This window comes from Alexandromys fortis, unplaced genomic scaffold (assembly GCF_014885135.2).
Source record: "Alexandromys fortis isolate MF-2015 unplaced genomic scaffold, M_Fortis_MF-2015_v1.1 scaffold_9, whole genome shotgun sequence".
NCBI classification, from domain to species: domain Eukaryota; kingdom Metazoa; phylum Chordata; class Mammalia; order Rodentia; family Cricetidae; genus Alexandromys; species Alexandromys fortis.
The window spans coordinates 19,365,748-19,387,074 of NW_026067892.1; the positions used below are offsets into that span (position 1 = coordinate 19,365,748).

Consider the following 21,327-nt stretch of genomic DNA (forward strand, 5'->3'; position numbering starts at 1 on the left):
TCCTCCTCCTCCTCCTCCTCCTCCTCCTCCTCCTCCTCCTCCTCCTCCTTCTTCTTCTTCTTCTTCTTCTTCAACAGGGTTTTTATGTGTAGTCCTAGCTGCCCTGGAACTAGCTCTGTAGACCAGGCTGGCCTCAGACTTAGAGATTAGCTTGCCTCTGCTTCCTGAGTGCTAAGTTGAAGTGCACCACCACACCAGGCTTTCAGGGGGTTTTCTGTAGACAGGCATGCTCCACTGTCTCCATAGCCAACACAAAGTTTTCGCTGGCTCATAGAGAAGAGGTTGCCCCTTACCTCTTGCCCTGGTCATATCCCTCCTCCCTGCAGCCACTCACCTGCTCTCTCCACACATTTTCCTATTTCCTTTCCTGTAAAGGCGCTCCTAGAATTTGTCACCTTTCGTATCTGGCGTCTTTCACATGGCCCAGCATTTTCAGGCTCATCTGCTCTGTGGCATGCATCAGGACTTCATTCATTTTTATGGTCAGCTCTATTGCACAGATATGTCATGTTGACGGTAGGCGTCTGGACAACTTGCCCTTTGTGATGGCTATGAACAATGCTTCTGTAAGTGCTGGTGTTCGGTGCTCTTCTGGTTGCTATGACGAAATGTCTGGCAGGGTTTAAGAAGAGGTACAGCCTGTCGTGGTGGGGAGACAAGGCGGCGGGCCTGTGAGGCGGCTGGCCACACTGCACCTTTGTTCAGGCAGCAGAGAGAGGTGAAGGCCGCCACTCAGCTTGCTGTCCCCATTTTTCCTTTTTATTGGGGCCGTGGGATGCTGCTGCCCACATTCAGGGTGGGTCTCCCTCCGTTAAACCTATCTGGAAATGCCTTCCCAAACCAGTCAAGAAGTGTGTCTCCTAGGTGGTTCTGGATCCAGCCAAGCTGACAATAAATGTCAACAGTTCGTGGGCAAGTTTTTTTGTGTGGACGTGTTTTTGTTTGTCTTGGGTCTCTACTCAGGAGGGGATTTTCTGCAAGTTGTATTAAAGCTGTTTAATTGTGTAAGGAGCTGCCAGACTGCTTTCAAGTGGCTGTACATTTTACATTCCCACCAGCAGTGTGTAACGGCTCCAGTGTCTCCTCGTTCTTGCCAACACTTGTTATTATCTTACTTTGATTCTAGCCAGCCTGGTGGGTGTGAAGCAGCATTTCACTATGGTTTGGATTTGAGTTCCCCTGCTGACTAATGACACCGGGCACCTTTTCATTGGCCATTTAAATATATTCCTTGGAGAGATGGCTACTCAGATCCTTTGCCTATTTTTTTTTTTTTTTTGAGACAGGGTTTCTCTGTGGCTTTGGAGCCTGTCCTGGAACTAGCTCTGTAGACCAGGCTGGTCTCGAACTCACAGAGATCCACCTGCCTCTGCTTCCCGAGTGCTGGGATTAAAGGCGTGTGCCACCACCGCCCGGCAGTCCTTTGCCTATTTTTAAATTGGGTTGTTTGCCTTAATTATCAAGTTGTTCAAGTTGTATCATGCAGATATGAGTTCATTAAGACTAGTAGAGGCTTGTCTTTTTTTTTTTTTTTTTTCCTTGACTGGTCCCCATCATGCCCGGGGAATAGAGAAGCCCTGACGGGAATCCCACGCTAAGGTGGCAGATGGATGGCACTTCTCTCATGCCATATCTCAGAGACAATAGTCCAGCATAGCCTTTCATGGTCAGGGCCCTGAAGGACCCTGGGGTGCTGAACTGACTGCAGGATTAGGGTACCAGGAGTTGCAGGTCTTGAGTCTTAGCCTATCTTGGGTTTTTCCCCCCCATAGATGGGTCAAAGAAGGAAGGGAGAGTAGGTCTGGACACAAGCCTAGAGTTCTTTGAAGTTTGCCTGGCTGGTGGAAATCTGGCTCGCTCTCTGTCCAGGGGGTTGTTGGGTAAACATGAAAGGAATACACACACACACACACACACACACACACACACACACACACGGAGAAGGATGGGATGGCTGGTATGATCAGGAATTAGATGCCTGCATGAGGTTTTTCAAACAAGAATAGGGGATAAGCTTAGGGAGAGTGTATGCTTAGAGGAGACCAGGCCAGGGCAAAGAAGCGCTAGCCAACTTTAGCCACAGTTTAGTCCTAGGTGAGCACTTCAGGGAGTGGTGGCTCCAGAAGCCCGTTTGCTGTGGAGAGAGAGAGACAGGGAGATGGTGAGACACGGGGCAGCGAGTGTAGGTGTCTCTTTCCCGTGAGCCTGGAGCCGCAGCTGGGTAGGGAGGGGAGATCTGTGGCCGGGCTTCAGTGTTGAGGGTCTAGCAGAGGAGCGTGTGGTGTTGCCGAAGAGACAGCCATGCTCACAGGAGTCGAGCCTGGCCTATTTCTAAGCTTGGATTTCCATTTTGTTTGAGAACACTTAGCCCAAGCCTTCCTGTGGTCACCCTGGAGGTTTGTTTGCTGTCTCAGTGTCCCTTTATCTCTAGATCTCCATGTACATACATGTATCTTTGGAGTTAACATGCTTATACATGCAAACTCACACTTATGAACAAATTTCAAAATAATTTGGCTTCCATTTTCTACTGAAATATCTGGACTTTATCCTGATGGTAGATGACTACCGGTCATGAACTGAACTTGCTCAGTTAGGTCCATAGCAGGTCACATAGTGTTTTCCTTCCTTCCTTCTTCCCTCTCTCCCTCCCTTCCTCCCTCCCTCCCTCCCTCCCTCCCTCCCTCCCTCCCCCCTCCCTCCCTCCCTCCCTCCCTCCCTCCCCTCCCTTACTTCCTTTTTTTCTTTCTTTCTAAGCCAGGGTTTCTCTGTGTAACAGATCTGGCTGTCCTGGAACTTATGTAGACCAGGCTGGCCTCGAACCCACAGAGATCCGCCTGCCTCTGCCTCCCCTGAGTGCTGGGAATAAAGGCTTGCGCCACCACTGCCCGGCTTTACACAAGGTGATTTCTAAACCCCCGCTCCCCACCTCAGTTGTCATGTGACCACTTCTTCAGGTGCCCTGGGATTCCACTGAAATTGTGAGTTCTTCCCTGCCCTGGACAACTGGGGAGAACCTCAGTGTGGCCTGGAGGCCTCTGGATGCAGACAGAGAGAAAGCTGTTGCCTTTGCTATTGAAGTGATGTATGTCTGCCCCCACTAGCCGTAATGCCTCTCAGGAAGGACACTGCAGAGAGAACCACACTGAAGGGAGTTCAATGCAAGGCTAGGGTGGCCTGGCCTTCCCTTGAGGGTTTCCATTCCTGAGCGACTGGCTGAGGGCCCACCTGGTATCTGGCTCTCTAAGAGGTAACCAAGGATTCATTCTTTGTTTTGCTTTTGTTGTGTGAGGAGCTTTTATAGTGTGCATTTCCTACGTACTGTTTGTGAAAGAAGAAGCAGCGGGGTGGAAATAGCTAGGCCCGGCATTCGTTTCCCAGCCCTTCCACAAATCCTTTCCCCCCCTTTTCCTTGATGTTTTATCCAGAAATTTGATTTGATTTTAGTGCTTTAAAATTAGCTACCACTTTTCAGAAATATAAACGTCGCATAAATTGAGAGCCGGGGTGGTTTAGTGAGGAGGCAGGGAGCCAGGAGGCCCTGCTTGCCAGGATGATGGCCTTGCGCCGTGCCTGGCTTCCTGGCCAGGGCAGGGATTCAAGGGGACTTGTGCCAAGCCTCTCTGTGTGTCAGGGAGGCAAGAAAAGCTGGTGGGGAAGGGTCAGGGTTTGTGCTGCCCAGTGGGGACCCGAGGTCTCCATGAAGGTTAGGGATAGCTGGAGCTGGGGTCCAGGGCCAGGCTTGCCTCTTCATCCTCTCTCCAAGACCAGGGTCTCTGAGGCCCAGAGACTGCCCAGATCTGGCCTAGGCCTAGGCATCATGCCCCAAATGGGATAAGAACAATCTTTGGACTGTTCTCTGCTCTTGATTTCTGGGGACCAATGAGACGCATAGTCACAAAGTGTGCCCCTAGTTGCTGGGTCTAGCTCTTTTGCCATAGTTAGTAAATTGTTTTTTTTTGGGGGGGGGTGCATTCTCAAGCTCTGCCCTGGGTCAAGGCGTGAGCCTAAGCAGACAGGACCGAGGAGTTTGAGGTGTCAGAGAGCTGAGGGGGTGTGGTAGGCAGGTTAGTGTGGGCTGAGTGTCCTTTCTGGTTGAGAGATGGGAAGTCACCCTGGGAGTAGGAGGGCACTGTTCCCTTTATGAGCCCTGTGCTTTGGTTCTCCTCTGTTGTCACACTCATGGTGGGAGGTGTCCATGGGAACAGCTGGCCAGAGGTGAGACTGAGTATTCTTGTTCTTAAAAGTCAGATTCCGCCAGAAGCCAAGAACTTCAGGTGGGATTAGGAAAGGACCCCCAGGGCAGATCCTGGTCCAGATGAGCCTGGGCTACTGTGTGTAACTTTTATGTGGGTTCTGAGAATCTGGATGCAGGTTGTCAGGCTTATACAGCAAGTGCTTTATACTCAGAGATTTAGTCCATTATCATCATGGTGGGACATGGCAGCAGGCAGGCATGGTGCTGGAGCTAAGAGTCCTTACATCTTGACTCCAGGCAACAGGAAGTGATCTAAGAGACACTAGACTGTAACTTGAACCTAGGAGACCTCTAAGCCTGCCCCAACAGTGAAGCACTTCCTTCAGCAAGGCCACACCTACTACAGCAAGACCACACCTCCCGTTAGCGTTGCTCCTTTTGGGGGCCATTCTCTTTCAAATCACCACAGCCATTATTTCTTGTCGTTGCTCAGCTTCTGCCTGTGACCCCCAATGCCTCTCTGATCCATGGCACAGTCCCTGCTTTTGTATGCTGCCCAAGGCCCCCGTCCACCTAACATGCCCTTTCCATCTTGGGTGGCTTTCTTCGACCGCCCTACCACGTTCTCCCTTCCTCTTATGCATTCATTTCCGTTCATCAAGCCATGGGGTCTAGCCCAGGCTGCCAGTCTCCAGGTGCCTGATTGACGGCTGCAGCCACCACCGCTCTTCCTCAGACTGCGCTGTCTGGCGGCAGAGTGGAGGTGTGCTGTCAACGTGGGAGAGAATGAAGCTGGTGCCAGGAAGCCTAGACCATTCAAACCTCTTGCTTCTAGTCCCTATTCTGGCTAGTATTTCCATGGGGCCAACACAGACCCCTTTGGGCAGGGGTGTCAGTTTGTGTTTTTAGCTCTTGTAACTAGGTAGCGGGTGCACACCCATCCCCTGGGACCACACCTGTCCTAGTGCTGGGCAGGGTTGGACGTTCCTCGTCCTTGGCTCCTTTCCAGAGCCAGAGGCTGAGCCTTATTTGTCTGCTTCCCGGAGCAAGCGGTAGGTGCTGAGTCTTTTGAAGGAATGATAATGCTGACATTGCATGGTGTGTGTGTGTGTGTGCTTGTGTGTGTGTAGTGCAAGCGTGTGCATGCAATCATTCACGCGCCACAGCATGCATGCAATCAGAGAGTAACAAGCTTGGGTCCGGTCATCTTCTACCTTGATTTAAACAGGATCTCTTGTTCATGGTGCTTATGCCAGGATAGCTGAGGTCTCCCTGCCTCAGCTTCCAGTCCCCCACCCAGGCATGCTGAGACTGTGGGAGTAGCCTGGGCTACTGTGTCTAGCTTTTATGTGGGTTCTGAGAATCTGAATGCAGGTTGTCAGGCTTATTCAGCAAGTGCTTTATACTCAGTCTTCCCAGCCCGAGAGTCCTGTCCCTGGTATTTTAACAAAAACGCCAGGATGTTCTCAGACCATCCCATTACCTGACGAAATGGAGCCTGGGTAGGTCACACACTGTCACAATGCCACCATTTTTTCCCTGGAGCATTTCTTGGCCTCCCGGACGGGTCTGTAATGAGGTGTGACGGTGACCGTCTCGGTCCTGACCAGCTTGGTTTTCTGCTTCAGTAGCGAATGAAAAGAGCCCAATGCTGCTTGGGCAGGTGCACCAGGGCCTTGGAAGGACTTCCCTGAGGCTCAGCTCCCAAACAGGCTGAGCTGGGGAGGTGGGTGGAATTGAACGGTGTGCAGTGGCTGCTTTAAGAAAGGAGGGGGTTGTGGTTCAAATGGAGAAGACTCGTCAGCTTATAAAATGTGCCTTGGAGCTCAGCTCGGCTCTGTGTTCGCAGCTGGGCTCCCGGTGTACGGGATACTGAGGGCTTTCAGTGGGTATTTGTTAGAACAAGTAATGAATTCAACAAATATTTATTTATTAAACATTATCTGCTGTTTTCCGCGCACCATGGTAGGTGGGCTGGCCTGCTTTATGGAGGTGACGTGCATGTGTGTGTGTCTATACACATGTGCAGGCATATGTATATTAACACACATCTCTTTATACGCTTTATTGGCCTCTTTCATTATGGTCTTGGTTGGTGGCTAATAGCACATTTTCTGGCTTTGGCCAAGGTTAGATTTTTGTATTTTGATTTCCAAGGCCAGCCCTTGATTTGATTTTTTTTTCTTTTTAAGGGAATATTTTGATGTGGACAGAATGTGAGATTGAAAGTGGAGCCTGTGTCCTTGGGTCCTTGGTGCAGCATCCTGGCTAAATTCCTGTGGGGCCCATAGCCCCCTGCCGTATCATACACATGCGCTTTGGGGCTGAAACAATAACCCTTTGTACTGGAGCAGGGTCCACACCTATCCACAGACTGGTTTTCCATTTTGTTCTGGTGTTTTCCCTTTTGCTTTTAAGGGGAGTAGGATACTGTCAGAATACTGTGCCTAGCTGTGTGCGCCCGCTTACCTTGAAAAGTAATAATAGAACTCTTTGTTCACATGAAGCCTCAAACGACTAGAACAAGCAAGGCAGGTCCTTCTGCGCTTAAAATGGGGGTCCCCCACCCACGATCAGCCTTCCTAATTTCTCTGTGCTTCCCCATGGGACATCTGCAGGGAGAGCCCCCACATGTGTCTGTTTTGTGTCCCCCATTCTCACCTCTTCTATTTCTTGCCTTATTCTCGTTCTCCCTGGCCCGCAGGCTGGCCTCATCCGCACAGACAGCTCAGACTACTTCATCGAGCCTCTAGAGCGAGGGCAGCAGGAGAAGGAGGCTGGAGGGAGGACACACGTGGTATACCGCCGGGAAGCCGTCCAGCAGGAGTGGGCAGAGCCTCATGGGGACCTTCACAATGAAGGTAGGCTATGGGCAGGGAGGGGGCCCAAGCTTAACTTCCAATTTAAGCTCTCAGTACTTGCCCTCAGTTTTCTCATTTGTGAAATGGGCCTGGGCCCTAAGGAGCAGCCAAGCCAGGAGAGAAGCCCCAGTGGATTGACCGAGCAGCTAGAAAATGGCCAAAAACTAGAGAGAGCCACTCGGGTCTTGAACAGGGGTCCTCAGGATTCCAGCATCTCCGAGGATGCTCGGTATGATGGAGGCTGTGGCTAAGCCGAAGCAGAAGGTTGAATGGCTATTGGTTCTTTCCCGCTAAAACCCAACCCCACTGTGTGGGCGCCACAAGAAGATCCTTAAGGTCCTTGCTAATCAGTTCCCGGTGTTGGAGCAGCAGGGACAGCTTGGTGTCCGGTGCACCTTTTTGGATTCTTGCTCTGTGACCCTAGGCGGGTACTTTAACATCTCAGAGCTTCCAAATGAGTGAGGTGAATCGATGGAAGCTACCTGCTAAGGCCGTGGCATGTCTCTTTGGAGTACTCACTAAAGTCTGCACAAAGCCAGGCTAACAGCAGACCCTTGATGAACGGCAGGTCTCACTGCAGTCACTTGGAGTAGGTAGGAACCCCTTAAAAGCAGGAGCAACTATCTCCCAGTACTTGGGCACCCTCACTGAGAGAAGGATGTAGGGAATGTGACAGGTGCTGTTCCCGGCCCTGCGGCCAACGTCACAGTGAGTTGTAGCTTTCCTATGGAGTTCCGTTGAGAAGCAATGATACTGGCTGGTTGGAATCTGGTCTTGAGTGGCCACACCCTCATGCCAGGGTCCCTTCGGGTGGAGCCTTGTGTGAAGGAATGCCCAGAAGCCAGTTGTTCCCTACACTCTGTGAAGGTTCAGCTGTGCTCCAAATGTCACTTGTAAGAACTGGGAGGCTGCAGGCCGGCAGGTGGGCACGGGATGGACGCTCTTGGCCAGTGTGAGTCAGGCTGTCATGGACACAGTTCTTCCTTTCTAAGGAGAACATGGGATTTTTTTTCCAATTCTGAACCAAAAGCTATGGATCTGTCTTTGAAGAAAGGCTTGGAGAAGTCAAACTTCTCTCCATTAGCCTGACCTCAGTCTCCTTTGGAGCCACACGATGGAGGCCCCAAGGCCAAGCTTGCAGAGTTGAGGTATCAGCCCAGGGAACTGTGTCCGGTGTTCTGTACCTCAAGCTACGTGGGTGAAACCCCTGATTACCAGCCAATGGTCAGGGCCTGGCCACCCAGGGCCTTTCGTCCAAGTGGCAAGGGATGGTAGAGCGCTTTGTTGGGCACCTGTGACTCTGTAGGGACACTTGTGAAAAGATCCCGGGTGTGCCTGTCTCCTTGTGCCATCGCAAGCTGAAGGTTTCTCTTAGGTCTGCTTTCTGCCCGGCCTGTGGGGAATCAATTCTGAGCCTGGCAGAAGGCGCCCCAGCTTGAGCCACCCTGTATCTGCCCATCCATATCCTGTGTGAGTGTCCCTCTCCTTGTTCCTCCGAGTCAGCACTGCTTCCTAATGTTCTATTTCCTTCAGACGCTGGGGAGGGGGGGGTTCCCCGAAGGACAGACCCCCCCGGGCTTCATCACCTTTGTGTGACCCCCCCACATGGACTCTTGGCTCTGTGTGTGTGTTGGTGGTTGTCCAGCTGTCTGGAGGAGTACAGACAGAAGGCCTGAAGGGCTTTATCAGGTGAGCCTGTTACTCAAGCTGCCTCTGGAAGGGCAGACTGCCTTCAAGCTTCTTTGTTAAGGGGTACAACATTCACCCATGAACTTGGGGTGGAGGGGACTATTCCTCCAGGGCCTACACACCTACATACTGTTACTTTATACACACACAAACTCCTGCACCCACACATATTCTTACACTCCCGTCTGTACACTCATACATTCTCACACAGTGAAATACCCACTACAGTAACGTCTCCCCTCATGAGCCCTCGCCTATTCATGGTTGACCTTGTGAGCACCTCCCCCACTCTCAAACCATACACCCACACATGTGTGTACTATGCCCAGACCTTCACACTTTTGCTCACTGGCCCTTGAGACTTGGGCCCCCAAAGAATCTCTTTCAGGGCATGGTCAAGCATGCAGTGGCCCAATTTCAGTGTTACAGTGTCAAAAACCAGGAGATAACACTGAGATGTTGGAAAGGAAAAATTTAATGACGCCTGGGCTGTATTTTCAGTCTCCCATAGTAGGAGAATAAAAATAAATAACACAGGTTAAAGGTAGAGTCCCCTATACCAAGCAGCCAGTACTTAAAAGTAAAATTTTGCAGTTATCTTTATGATCACAGGAAGGGTACATGTGTGGGTTTATGGTCAGACAGTTGACATACCACAAAACATCTTCTGGTCAGTCATTTCTCAGAACAATGGAAACAATTGATGATGTGTAATTCACAAGATTATTGATGAAGAGCCAGTCCCCCCCCCCAAAAAAAAAAACCAAAAACAAAACTGACTTGTAGCTAAGGACATGATCAAAGTCTAACATTGTTTAACTAAAAAGAAAATGGAGTCAGCCGTCCCTTAGCACTCAGAAGTCTGACCTGCTCGGCCAGGCTGTTGGGGTATCCCCCTATGCTCTGGCTGCACCTCAATATCCCCAGCTCCCTGTCCATCTCCTAACCCTGCCCTCTTCTTCAGCCCTGGCCTGCCCTGTGCCTTGTTCCTTCCTCCCACATTCTTTGTTAGAGGCACCTGGATGTGTGAACCAGCATAGATTACTATGGCCGAGCTCTGGGCCTCAGCCATAAGCGTATGTGTGTGAGGTGTATGTCCATGTGTGTTCGTGTGCATGCTTTGCTTATGTGTACTTGTGGGAGCATGTGTGTTCACGTGCCTGTCTTCCTCAACCAGTCTTGGATACTGAGTCAGGCTCTTGCACTTGGATCTGAAGCTCAAGGATTTGTTGTCTGGCTCGCTAGCCTGCTCTGAGGAGTCTGACCCTGCCTCCCACCTGTTAAGACTACAAGCTGGCAGCCACACGTCCCCAGAATTTATCTGGGCCACATGCTCGTGTAGAAGTCCTTTACCAGCAGAGCCGTCTCCTCAGCTCTCAAACTCGCCCTTTCAAAATGCATAGCTGTGTGGCTTTACGCCGCCTTCACAATGCGTGCAACCAAGACCTTTGTTTAATTCCAAAACGTGCTTGTCACTCTCTTTAAAATCTTCCGTCCTCCCCACGATGAGGGTGGATCCCTCTGAACACAGGAATACAGTTCGAGGCCTGTTTGATGTCTTCCCTTTAGCGTTCAAGCTTCGTATTACAGCGGTCTCAGCACATGTGCACAGCGTAGTCGTTTTCCCCTTCACGCCTGCACTCCTCTGTCCGCACACCTTTGGGGCCGCTGTGACGGTGCTGGTCTGAACACGTGCACGCGTGCCGTTTTCTGTGAATACAGCTGGCTTTGGGTGTGGTCTGGGAATGGAATCCGTGGGTCCCTCTAGGTTTCAGGGCTTGGAGATTGCTGATGGTTTTGGGCAGCTGTGCATTTTCCATTCACTTGGGGCTTCTTGGGTGGGCTCCCTCATGGCTCTCAGCTCTGGCTCGCTGTGCCTGGAGGGTCACGGAGAAGAGAGTGCGACTGAGGTACCTATGACACCCCAGTTGACACATGACTCCCCTTTTCTCATTTGCGGAGAGGGAAATTTGGGTAATCCCAGCCTGGGTGTGGAGGGAGACTCAGGTTTAGTTTGGGCTCCTGCCATTAATTTGCTGTGTGACCTAGAGTGAGTTAGGTGACCTTTCTGAGCCTCCCTTCAGTGAATGTAGAGGGAAGACTCCAGGGCTGTTGAGTATCTGAATGCTGCTCACATACTAGGGTGACTGTTGCTCCCTCCCCTCTCATGGAGAGTACTTGCTCCTTCCTCGCCCCTGCCCCCCCTCTACCCCACCCTGCCAGGATTCCTCTCTCCTTCCTCTGAGATGCTGGATTCACCATTGGGCTTAGATGCTGGGCTGCTGGGAATCTTCACTGTTTTGGATTTTTGGAGCCTTTCCAATTTGGGATTTTTGGATCAAGGATGCTCAACTGTCCTGGTGTATGAGTTTCAAAGTCCAAAAATGCTGATCTGAAACGGATAAGAAGCCCTCAAACTGTATGTTGGCACCATTCCATTTCCGTCACCTGACCTAAAGTGTAGACTCCAGTGCAGCCCCCTCCCCGTTTATCATCCAGCTGCCCTTTGTCTACCCATCTGCCAGCCGCTAGGAGTGCGGTTGTGGGATCTTCATACCCCTAGCTCAGGGCCCACTCTAATGGGATTTGAGGTAAGTGGATTCCTGAGTGTTTTGAGGAACAGTCTGAGGGGCTGGGGATATGGCTCCGTTAGTGGGTTAACCCAGCTGCACCCCGTGGAATGATGTGGTGACGCATGCCCTGCCGCCTCAGAACTCAGGAAGTAGAGGCACGAGGATCAGGAGTTCCAGGTCATCTTCAGCTACATAATAAGTTCAAGACCAGACTGGTCTACAGGAGACCCTGCCTGAAAAAGAGAGAAAGGGTCAGGTGGTGGAGGTGTGCACCTTTAATCCCAGCACTCAGGAGGCAGAAGCAGAGGCAGAAGCAGGAAAATCTCTGAGTTTCAGACCAGCCTGGTTTATGGAGTGAGTTCCAGGATGGCCAGGCCTGCAGGTTTCCAGAAACCCTGTCTCAAACAAAGCAGAAAGAAAAAGAGAGGAAGAATGAAAGAGAAAGAAAGATTGATTCAACATGTGTTACAGCCACCCACTCTCTTTCTACCCGGTTCTAGCCTTTGGCCTTGGTGACCTGCCCAACGTGCTGGATCTGGTTGGGGACCAGCTGGGTGACACGGAACGGAAGCGGCGGCATGCCAGGCCTGGCAGTTACAGCATCGAGGTGCTGCTGGCGGTGGATGACTCGGTGGTTCGCTTCCATGGCAAGGAGCACACGCAGAACTACGTCCTCACGCTCATGAACATCGTGAGTGTCCCTGGGCACTGGGTGGCGTGGGTGGGTGGGTGTCTCAGGCCTGGAGCTCCTCAGAGACGGTGTGGGGGAAGTGACAGCTTGTAATTAGTGCAGGGACGTGTGAGTGCTGCAAGCCTGGTTGGCCACCTCCATGTGGCTTCTTCTAGCCTAGTAGGTGGCATGGGACCCATAAAATAATTCCAGGAAGAGGAAGTGAGGATAGCCATGGATGTGGACACACCTGCCTCCTAGGAGTATTGGCTACTCAACCCAAGAGTAGAAATTGCAGGTCCAGCTAGGACCACATGGCAGGGTGTAGTATAGTGTTTGGCCAGAGGTAGCAGAACCAGCTGTAACTTGCTGGTCTCTTGTGAGGTGGCATCTAAGTGCTACTGTGTCCATTCAAAGCCTGGCCTCTAATAGTGTGGCCTTATGCCAGGTGGTATTCCATGACCAGTGACCCCGGTATGTGTGTGGTAGGGGGAGGGGAAGATTTTTTCTCTCCCTTCTTAGCTTGGAAGACAAATGAGCAAGAGGAAGTAGTTTATCAAACCCTCAGGTGTGGGGCAGGGGAATTACCTTGAGTATCTCAGGTAAGTGAGTTACTCAAAGAAGTGGCCTAAACAGGAAATTTTGCTCAGGTCATATAGGTTCTTTTAAAATTATAGTGTGGCCTCAGCTGTTAAAGGCTAGGCTCACAACCAAAATTATAAAATTATAGAGTGTGTGCGTGTGTGTGTGTGTGTGTGTGTGTTTTGATTGATTGATTGATTGATTGCACTGCAGAGAGCTAGTGAGGGTCAGAGGACAATCTGTGGGGAGTTGGTTTCTCTCCCTCCACTGTGCTGATCCCAGGGATTGAACTTGGATTCCTGTGCTTGACAGCAAGCGCCTTTGCCTGCTGAACCACCTCTCAGACCCTCGGGTGGGTTCTTGAAGGAGAGCACATGGAGATGAGGAAGTTCTTGGTTGTTGCTCAGTCAGGCCCCAGAGGTTTGTCTTCACGGTGTGAAGCTTTCCAAGGGATTTTCTGTGGATCCATTTCTCTAAAAAAAAACGTTGCTCTTTCAGTAAGGGAAGTTCCAGAGGTTTCTTTCTGTGTCTGCTCAACTAAGAATATTTTCATCTTACAGTATTCTAACCACTCTGCCCCAAGACAAGCATGGATGTCCTGGAGGGGCCTTTACCTTCTGCTGGGTCACTGAGTCGACGCTTAGGGTCGTACCCTTGTGTGTGGGTTCTGGGCTGTGGAAGGTGGCCTCAAGTGACCAGGGGATGGAGACTTCGAGGTTTAGAGATGATGGAGGATGAGAGAATGGCAGGAAGTTGGCACCAGCCAGATATGGGGCTTCCCTTGGAAACGGGAAGGAGCCATGCATTTTTGTTATTATTGTTGTTGTTTTAAATTTATTCATTTTATTTTATGTGTCTGGGCATTTGGCCTGCATGTATGTCTGTTCACCACATGTGTGTCTCCTGCCCTAGAAGTTCAGAAGAGGTGTTGGTTCCCCGGAACTGGAATTATGGGTGGTTGTGAGCTGCCAATTCAGTGGGTGCTGGGAACTGAACTCTGAGCCATCTCTCTAACCCGTGGGTTTTTTTTTTGTTTGTTTGTTTTGTTTTGCTTTTTGAGATAGGGTTTTTTTTTTGTGTGTGTGTGTGTGTGTGTGTGTAATAGCCCTGGCTGCCCTGGAACTTGCTCTGTAGACCAGGCTGCATGCCCAGCTTAGCCACTATTGTTTTGAAAGTAGATCTTGCTAAATAACTCAAGCTGGCATTTCTTTTCTTTCTTTCCCTTTTTGTTGTCCTGGGGAATTGATCCTTGAGTTTTGTACAGAACTCTGACCCAGCTCCTCATGTCTTACTCTTTATCTTGAAGCAGCCTCTTGCTAAGTTGCCCAGGCTAGCCCTGAGCTCACTCTTGAGTGCTGAGATTAGAGCCTGAGCCATCACAGTTCATCCAAGGCTAGGAAGAGACCTTTGGATGGATCATGAAGAGACTGTTCCTTTCTAAGGCAAGAGCACTTTTGAAACTAGCTCAGGGAGGCATGATCTGGTAAACCCCTTGGAAGGTTTCCGAAGGATACTTCTGGTTCAGAAGGATCTGGTAAGCCTCCTCAGCTCAGGAGCTGTAAGAGAATGCCATTGGAGTCATGGGGAAGGGATGAGAAGTTCTTTCTGGTAGTTAGGTGTGTGTGGGTCAGTATCCAGTGGCCATCTTTTCCCAGGCCCCCTGCACTTGCCCATATTTTACTGTTGGACAAAGTAGGCCTGTGGCCCTCCCTGGCTGTCTTGGAACATCCAATTTCTATGTCCTGATTTTTGACCCTTGACCCCAACCTATGGCTTATATCCTTGGCCAGGAATCATTGTCAGCTTTTTCTAAAGACAATGCTCTGAGGGGCTTCTGTGGTGACTGCTGTGTGGATAGCCTGGGCTTATTCTTTCTTCTCCCCTTCTTGCTCATTTCTTCCTTCTGTGTTTCCTCCTTTTATCCCCCCTCCTGTCTTTTTGCTTATTTATTTTTGAGTTGGTGTCTTCCTGTGTATCATAGACTGTTCTTGAACTTAGTATGTGGTCCAGGCTGCCACTCCTTCCCAAGTGCTGGGGTTACAGGAATGGGCCACTACGTCCAACTCGGGTTCAGTGCCGTAGCCTTGGCTGCTTGCTCACTGCTGCCTTGCCATTTGGAGAGGAATCACAGGGCCTGGGATGGCACAGCTCAGGCCAGTGCTTACCATGGAATCCAGCTTCCAGGGCATGGATGTTCACGGTACACACACAGGCTATGACTTATGGGATTGCCATATATACCTGCCACTGCCGTCAGGCAAGCCAGTTGTGTGGGGGCTGTGACTTTGTTGAACAGAGCAAGGCCAGCCAGACTTCCGGCCCCTGGAGGTGAGCAGATGGGCGGCAGACAGCCTCGCCCTCCCATGGGACCCGCAGCTCATCCTCCTCATTGTGTTTGGTTGGGATGCTGGAAGCGCAGACAGCCCTGGGGAGACTTCATAGATCCAGGTGCATGGGTGTCACTTTACTTTTGCCTTGAAGCTCTGCCTACCTGAGCAGCCTTGTGTCTGCCAAGGTTAGCCTGGTGGGATCACAGAGGGTATCTGGTTGCCAGTACTGATGCTTTTATTGTACTAGTACGAGGGGACTGGGGTGAAATGGGGAGAAGTTGGAGCAGATTCAGAGAGAGAGAGAGAGAGAGAGAGAGAGAGAGAGAGAGAGAGAGAGATCATCCAAGGAGATCCTGTCCCCAGAGCAGTCAAGGCTACAGAGAGAGTGGCAGGCCTTTCATGCCAAGCCTAGCCTGCTTCAGGGTTAATTCTGCACTCACTTGGGTTGTGTTAGAAAGATCCACAGCTACAGATGGTGGGCAGGGACTCCTTCTTCATTCCTCTGTCACCTGACGGTAGGCTTTGGGTGCCTGGTCTTTCTCTGTACCTTAGGTCCCTTTCCTTAGGACGCCTTCAAGTCTCAGTGCTAGGGAGCCCTTTGAGCCCCTGAAACATAATGAGTAGTTATTTTCAGGATGTAGCCTGTACCTGCTGGGAGCCTGACATTCTTAAAGCTTCAGTCGGGCTGCACAGACAAGCCTCAGGCCTCTGGGATGATCATATTCATTGAGGACAGTGCAGAAGGACTTAGAGGCAGCAGAGGCGGCAGAGGCAGGACCACCTGTCCCATGCAGGCAGCAGCCTGAGCATTTTACAGCTGGCTTGTTGGCCCCCTACTCATAGCCCTAGGAGGTCGCATCTATTGGCTTGTTTCCTACCTACCACTTCTGCCGTTGCAGAATTTGACAGGCAGTTGTGGAGAAGGGAGAAGGAAGGTCCTGGGCTTCCAGCCTAATGCACATGGGGTGTGGGTGGGGGCTGGGTTCCATCCCCAGTAACACACACATACACACCACAGGAACCACTGCCTTGAAATGGGTTGCTTTTAACATTTAGCAAAAAAAAAAAAAAAAAAAAAAAAAAAAAAAAAAAAAAAAAAAAAAAAACAAAAAAAAAAAAAAAAAAAAAAAAAAAAAAAAAAAAAAAAAAAAAAAAAAAACAAACAAACAAAAAAAAAAACCCATGAAACCACTCTAAAACCAAAACCAAACAAACAAACGAAAAAAGCAGTGAGTTTTGGGAGAGTGATAAAGGCATGGGACCAAAGAGAAGGGAAAGGCTTCAGGCTGTATTTCTTCCTTGTAAGAACTGAAGGAGGTGGGATGCTGGTGGCATCTCATGAGTGGAGACCAGGGAGTCCCCTGAGCATCCTACAGTGCATGGGGCAGCTCCCCAGCCAGTGTCAAGTTGTCCACAGTGGCAGGTGAAGCCCCTGCTCTAAGGTATTTGCCCCTGCTGCTACATACAGGTATGTATGTTTTCTAAGCCTGAGAGGAAACAGCTCTCACCCCAATATAAGACACAGCACAGATGCTGCCCTTACCCAGCATGAGAATCACGTTAGCAAAGAGCGAAGCGGGCCCTCCTGTCCCCAGAGCACTTTTACCTATGGCAATTCCACTTTAGCCACCACAAAGGAGACTCCAGACATCCTATTTCCAGGGCAGTGGCTCCCTAAATAGAAGTTCGTTTTAATCTAACAGATGCCATTGATTAAGTCCAGACTCCCGAACTGGAAATTTGTCCCTCTTCGTCCTCCACACCATAGAGATACTCAGTGGGTTTAGGAGGCAGGAAATGTTGCATTTCGGGCTTGCCAGGCCTCCTCGTGCCTCTGTTTATACGCAGGCAGGCAGACCTGCCTGGGACATCAAGGCCGCTGTGTTTCCTAAGTAGTTTGTGGGGAAATAAATGCTGGATGTTGTAGACGGATGAAAAGGTCTCTGTTGGGCTGGGCGGGTCTGTCCCTGTGTTCCCCAAGCCACCCTGCACAAACAACCTGGATCTGAGGTGGGCCAGTTAGCCCCATCCCAGGGGAGCTATGCAGGCCAGCCCTTAGGCTCTGGGGAACCTTGAAGACTCCACTTCCCTTAGTGTGTGCTGATTGGCAGGCAGGGGACACCGCTCACTGGGAGTCTACACCAGCCCTTTGAAATATAAGGTCGTGCTCATTGGCTTGGGCCAGGGGACAAGTTAGGAGACTCCTTTCACCTCCGAGCTGGTGACTCGAGGCAGGACTTGTTGATGTGGCACATGGGGAAGGGTGGCACCTTGGCAAGGTATGCTCCTAGGGGACAAGGCTTTGGCGCCAAGCCTAGCAACTGTAGGGGTCAGGCTGAGCACCAGGAAGACAGACCAATGCTGGGGAACCCTATGTTTAAATCTAGCCTGGGCTGCCTCGTGAAACCCCTGTCCCTTCCCTCCTCATACAAAAATGAAAGAAAAGGGAAAGAAAATATCTGGTACACCCAAATTGATAGACGGTCTGTAAAGTCCCACGTTAGTTCTCCCCAAAATCATTAAAGCCACCAAAAACCAGGAAGGGCTAAGAAATGGTAGCAAATATATGACCTTCATTATTGTATCCTGGATGAGGCCCCCTCCACCCCACCTCCCAGCAAAATAGGAAGTTAGGGGGACACTGGAGGGCCAGAGTGATAGATACACAGACTTGAGTTAGTAATTTCCTGCCGGTGTAGGTTGGCTCATCCTGACAACTCGAACCATACTTATGCAAGATGCCGGCAGTGGGAGCAGATAGGCACACAGTGCATGGGATATCCCTACTAGCCTGGCAAATTCTCTGCAAGCCTAAAACTTCTCTGTAAGGAGAGGTTCCTTAGGAGTTGCGTATCTCTGCTCTGGAACGCTTGGGACCAGAGCATTTGGGGTTGGAATGTTTGCATGCCAGCGGGAGCAGTCTCGGGGAGAGGATTCAAGTCGAAACATGAAGTTCACATGCGTTTCATGTTCACAGTAGATACATAGCCAGAAGGTAATTTCACATGTTATTTTTAGTGCACCTGATTTTTTTGACAGCGACCCATCAACCAGCCCAGGTGTGGAATTTTCCACCTATAGTGTTACTCTGGCAGTCAAATAAATAAATAAACAAATAAACTTTGGAAATTAGAGACCATTTCCAGATTTAGGATGTTCAACCTGTAATTCAAAAGAAAATGGGGTTGGTGACGCCTACACAGCTCTTGGCGGTGACAGACCTGGGATGCTCTCAACACTGGACAGAGAAGCGGTCAGTGGGGGAGATGCTAACTGGGTCAAAGTACTGATGATATGCCACCGAGTGCTCAGCCCTAGCAGGACATTCTTATCAACCCCACCATCAACATCTCAGAAGACGAGATGGGAAAGATGTAAAATGGAGGGTGGGGAAGAGTGCTGTGGGATGCTATCTTCTGGACAGGAACCACTGCAGTTGTGATCACTTGCACAAGGTCTGTACAAGAACAAGCCAGTCAGAATCCCTATCTAGCTAGGGCAGGCAATGATCTTCAGGCCCCACTCCATACTGAGGATAGTGGCAGTCACAGGGGAATGGAGAATTGTTTTATATTGAAGATATATCCACTGGCAGGTCTCCCATGCTCCAGCAGATGGCTCCATGCCCAATGATGTGTGTGTGCGTGTGTGTGTGTGTGTGTGTGTGTGTGTGTATGAGACATGAAGTTGGGAGGGGGATATGGTTTTGAGGGCATAAAGAAAATTGAAGGAGGGACATGGGGAATAGATATGGTCTTATTTCCTTATAGAGATGGTTGAAATTCTTAAAAAGCAAGCAAGTAGGCAGGCAGGCAGGGCTTCCTCTTCTGTCTGGAAAGATTGCTGGGATTCAGGGAGGGAGGTGAGGCAGGGAGGACCCTCGTAGCTGGGTTAGCACCTAGTGGCAGTTGATGCCTTTGCCTCCAGTTGGTGCCTTAGACTCCAGGGTCTTGCCTCTTGGTGCTGTCTCTACTCTGTCTCCTGGCCCGAAACCTGCATGAGCCCTCTGACAGAGGTGGACAGTCAGTCTATCCTGCGGCTCCTTTGAGCATCGTCCCTCAGGAGAGAGGGAGTGCAGACCGCAGGACACTGTGCTCCGTGGAGCTCTCTGCCCTAGCTCTGCCAAGGAGAGACTGACTGGTCTTGACGTGGAACTTGAGGGAAGACTGCCCACAGCCTTCTCATGTTCTCCTGGGGGCCTGGTTTACCCCTCTAGCCGCAGACTGAAGCTGGGGCTCTCCCACCTCAGGCTCAGAGTCTAAAAAACTGTATAGTTCTCATACCGCAGGACAGTGGGGGCCTGACATCCCCGGGGTTACAGGGTGAAGGGGAGGGCGTCTTTGCTAATGCTGTTTTGCTCTCCATCGGGCTGGGAAACCCTTTTCTGCAACCTGGGGAGTCTTCTGTAATCTGGAAGTCAGGCTGTGTGTTTGGGGAAGTGGGTTTATTTGGGAGAAGGTTCCAGAAAGCTTTGAGGCATAGGGTCCTGGCTCAGGGTCCCCTTCCACTGCTGTGCTCCATTTCACTCCTCTCTGTCACAGAGGATGCTTTCTCTCCACATCTGTCCCACTGAAGTTGCTGTGTTCAGGGCTCGGGTGCATGGTGCTCCCATGGCTCCCCAGTCCCATCTCCCCAAATTGCAGCTCATGTCAGTGGGACCGTCAGCCATCGGGCAACAGGGTTTCTCCACAAACCTACCCTCCCAGGAGCCATGTTTCTGAAAGGAGACCTGAGGAGACACAGCTCGAGGTGCGGAGTGCAGCTGGCGCACCCACAGCCCTGGCTAGTAAGAGTTCAGCTTCTGTCTGCTTCCTCCTGGTGCCACCCTCCGCTAGCTCAGGGCTTCCGTGCCAGGCTAGGGCTGACTTTGTCCTCTGATCTCTCTTTTCTTATACTGGGCTGTGGGAAGCCCGCTTGCTGTGGCCCTGAAACTGTCTGGACAGCCCTGAGTGTAAATAGGGGCCACTGTTTAAATCCCAGTTTCCCTCTACCCAAATGGGGGGCCTTTGGCAGTTACTTAGCCTCATGGAATCTTGGACCTGAGTTCAAATCTCTGGGACTCACAAAGAAAGCTGGGCGTGGCCTTTAACCTCAGCACTATGGGAATCAGAGACAGGAGGATCTCTGGGCCTTACTGGCTGCCGGCTTAGGTTCTGGTTCAGTGAGAGACCCTGTCTCAAGGGAATAAGGTAGAGAGGGACAGAGCTGGACGGACACTCAGTGTCCTCTTCTGGAATGAGCATGTACACTTGCCCATGGGGGCACACACCTTTACACACACACTTGTATACGCACAGACTCACGCGCGCGTGCGCGCGCACACACACACACACACACAGAAGAAATGAATGAATGAAAGAGAATCTTGTTTCCTTGCTTATAAAACTGGAATAGTTCTGTTCTCTAAGACGGTTAGGAGGTGGTGAAGAAAGGCTGGCCCGGTGCCTGGCACACGGTAGTTATTTTGGGAGCAGCAACGCACCCCTCCAGCCCAGCACTCTCCACCTGTCCCCTCCCTTCTGCTGTTTTGTCTCCCCTTGGCCAGCATCATGACCTTTGCTTGTTTTTCTGGTACACACCCAATGGCTATCTCAGGCCAATAGGTGATGTCAAACCCTAACCTAGGAGTCCTGGCAAAGGTGGCCTTGAACTTGGCTTAGAGGTGAGAAGCGAGGAAACCAGACACACTGTTCATTCTGCCCTGTGGGTGTGTGTCTTGTGGCCATTCTGTGTCCAACCATGGGAAGCAATTTCTAACGGTTCCCTGACCCCCTCTCCCCACAGCCATGGAGTCCGAGGGTGCTGGGCCAGGTTCTGGGTGTGCAGCCAGGGTGGAGTTTGTCAGAGGGTCCCTGTGAATGTGTCCTAGGGTTGATAGGTTCCTGGGCCTTGCCAGGTAGCCACACCCCCCTGGCTGTGGCACCATGTGTAGGGGACAGTTTCTGCTAATATGATGGCCCTATCCAGGCACTTTTCTGGCCCATGTAAAACACGACCTAGTTCCAGCCAGATGGACTCTGAGCTCCCGACTCCAGGGCCAGGACTGGCAGGGGTATTCGAGATGAACATGCCAGGGCCCAGAGAACTGGAGCAGGGGCTTGGGAGGGCAGGGCCTATCCCGTCTGCCAGTGTCCTAGGCTGGGTGGCAATTGGAACAAGGGTCATTGAAAACCTTGATGAGGGGCTGGAGAGATGGTTCAGCAGTTAAGAGCACTGGCTGCTCTTCCAGAGGACCTGGGTTGAATTCCCAGCACTTACATGGCAGCTCACAACTGTCCATGACTCCAGTTCCAGGGGATCTAACACCTTCATACCAATGCAATAAAATAAAGTTAAATAAATCATGTTTAAAAAGCCCTTAATGAGTAGATGTGGTCTGCTGAGCAAGCGACCAAAATGAGTATGGTTGTCCCTCTGTCCTAAT

The 21,327-nt window shown here is 50.9% G+C and overlaps 1 protein-coding gene across 2 annotated transcripts in view; it reads left to right on the plus strand.

The window, feature by feature from the left end:
- Adamts14 (ADAM metallopeptidase with thrombospondin type 1 motif 14) overlaps nucleotides 1-21,327 on the plus strand; it is a 67,246-nt gene that overhangs the window by 10,848 nt on the left and 35,071 nt on the right. For both annotated transcript variants that reach the window (XM_050141757.1, XM_050141763.1), the window contains exons 3-4: nucleotides 6,903-7,059; nucleotides 11,822-12,012. In XM_050141757.1, the coding sequence (XP_049997714.1) occupies nucleotides 6,903-7,059; nucleotides 11,822-12,012 (348 nt within the window). The remainder of the gene's footprint in view (nucleotides 1-6,902; nucleotides 7,060-11,821; nucleotides 12,013-21,327) is intronic.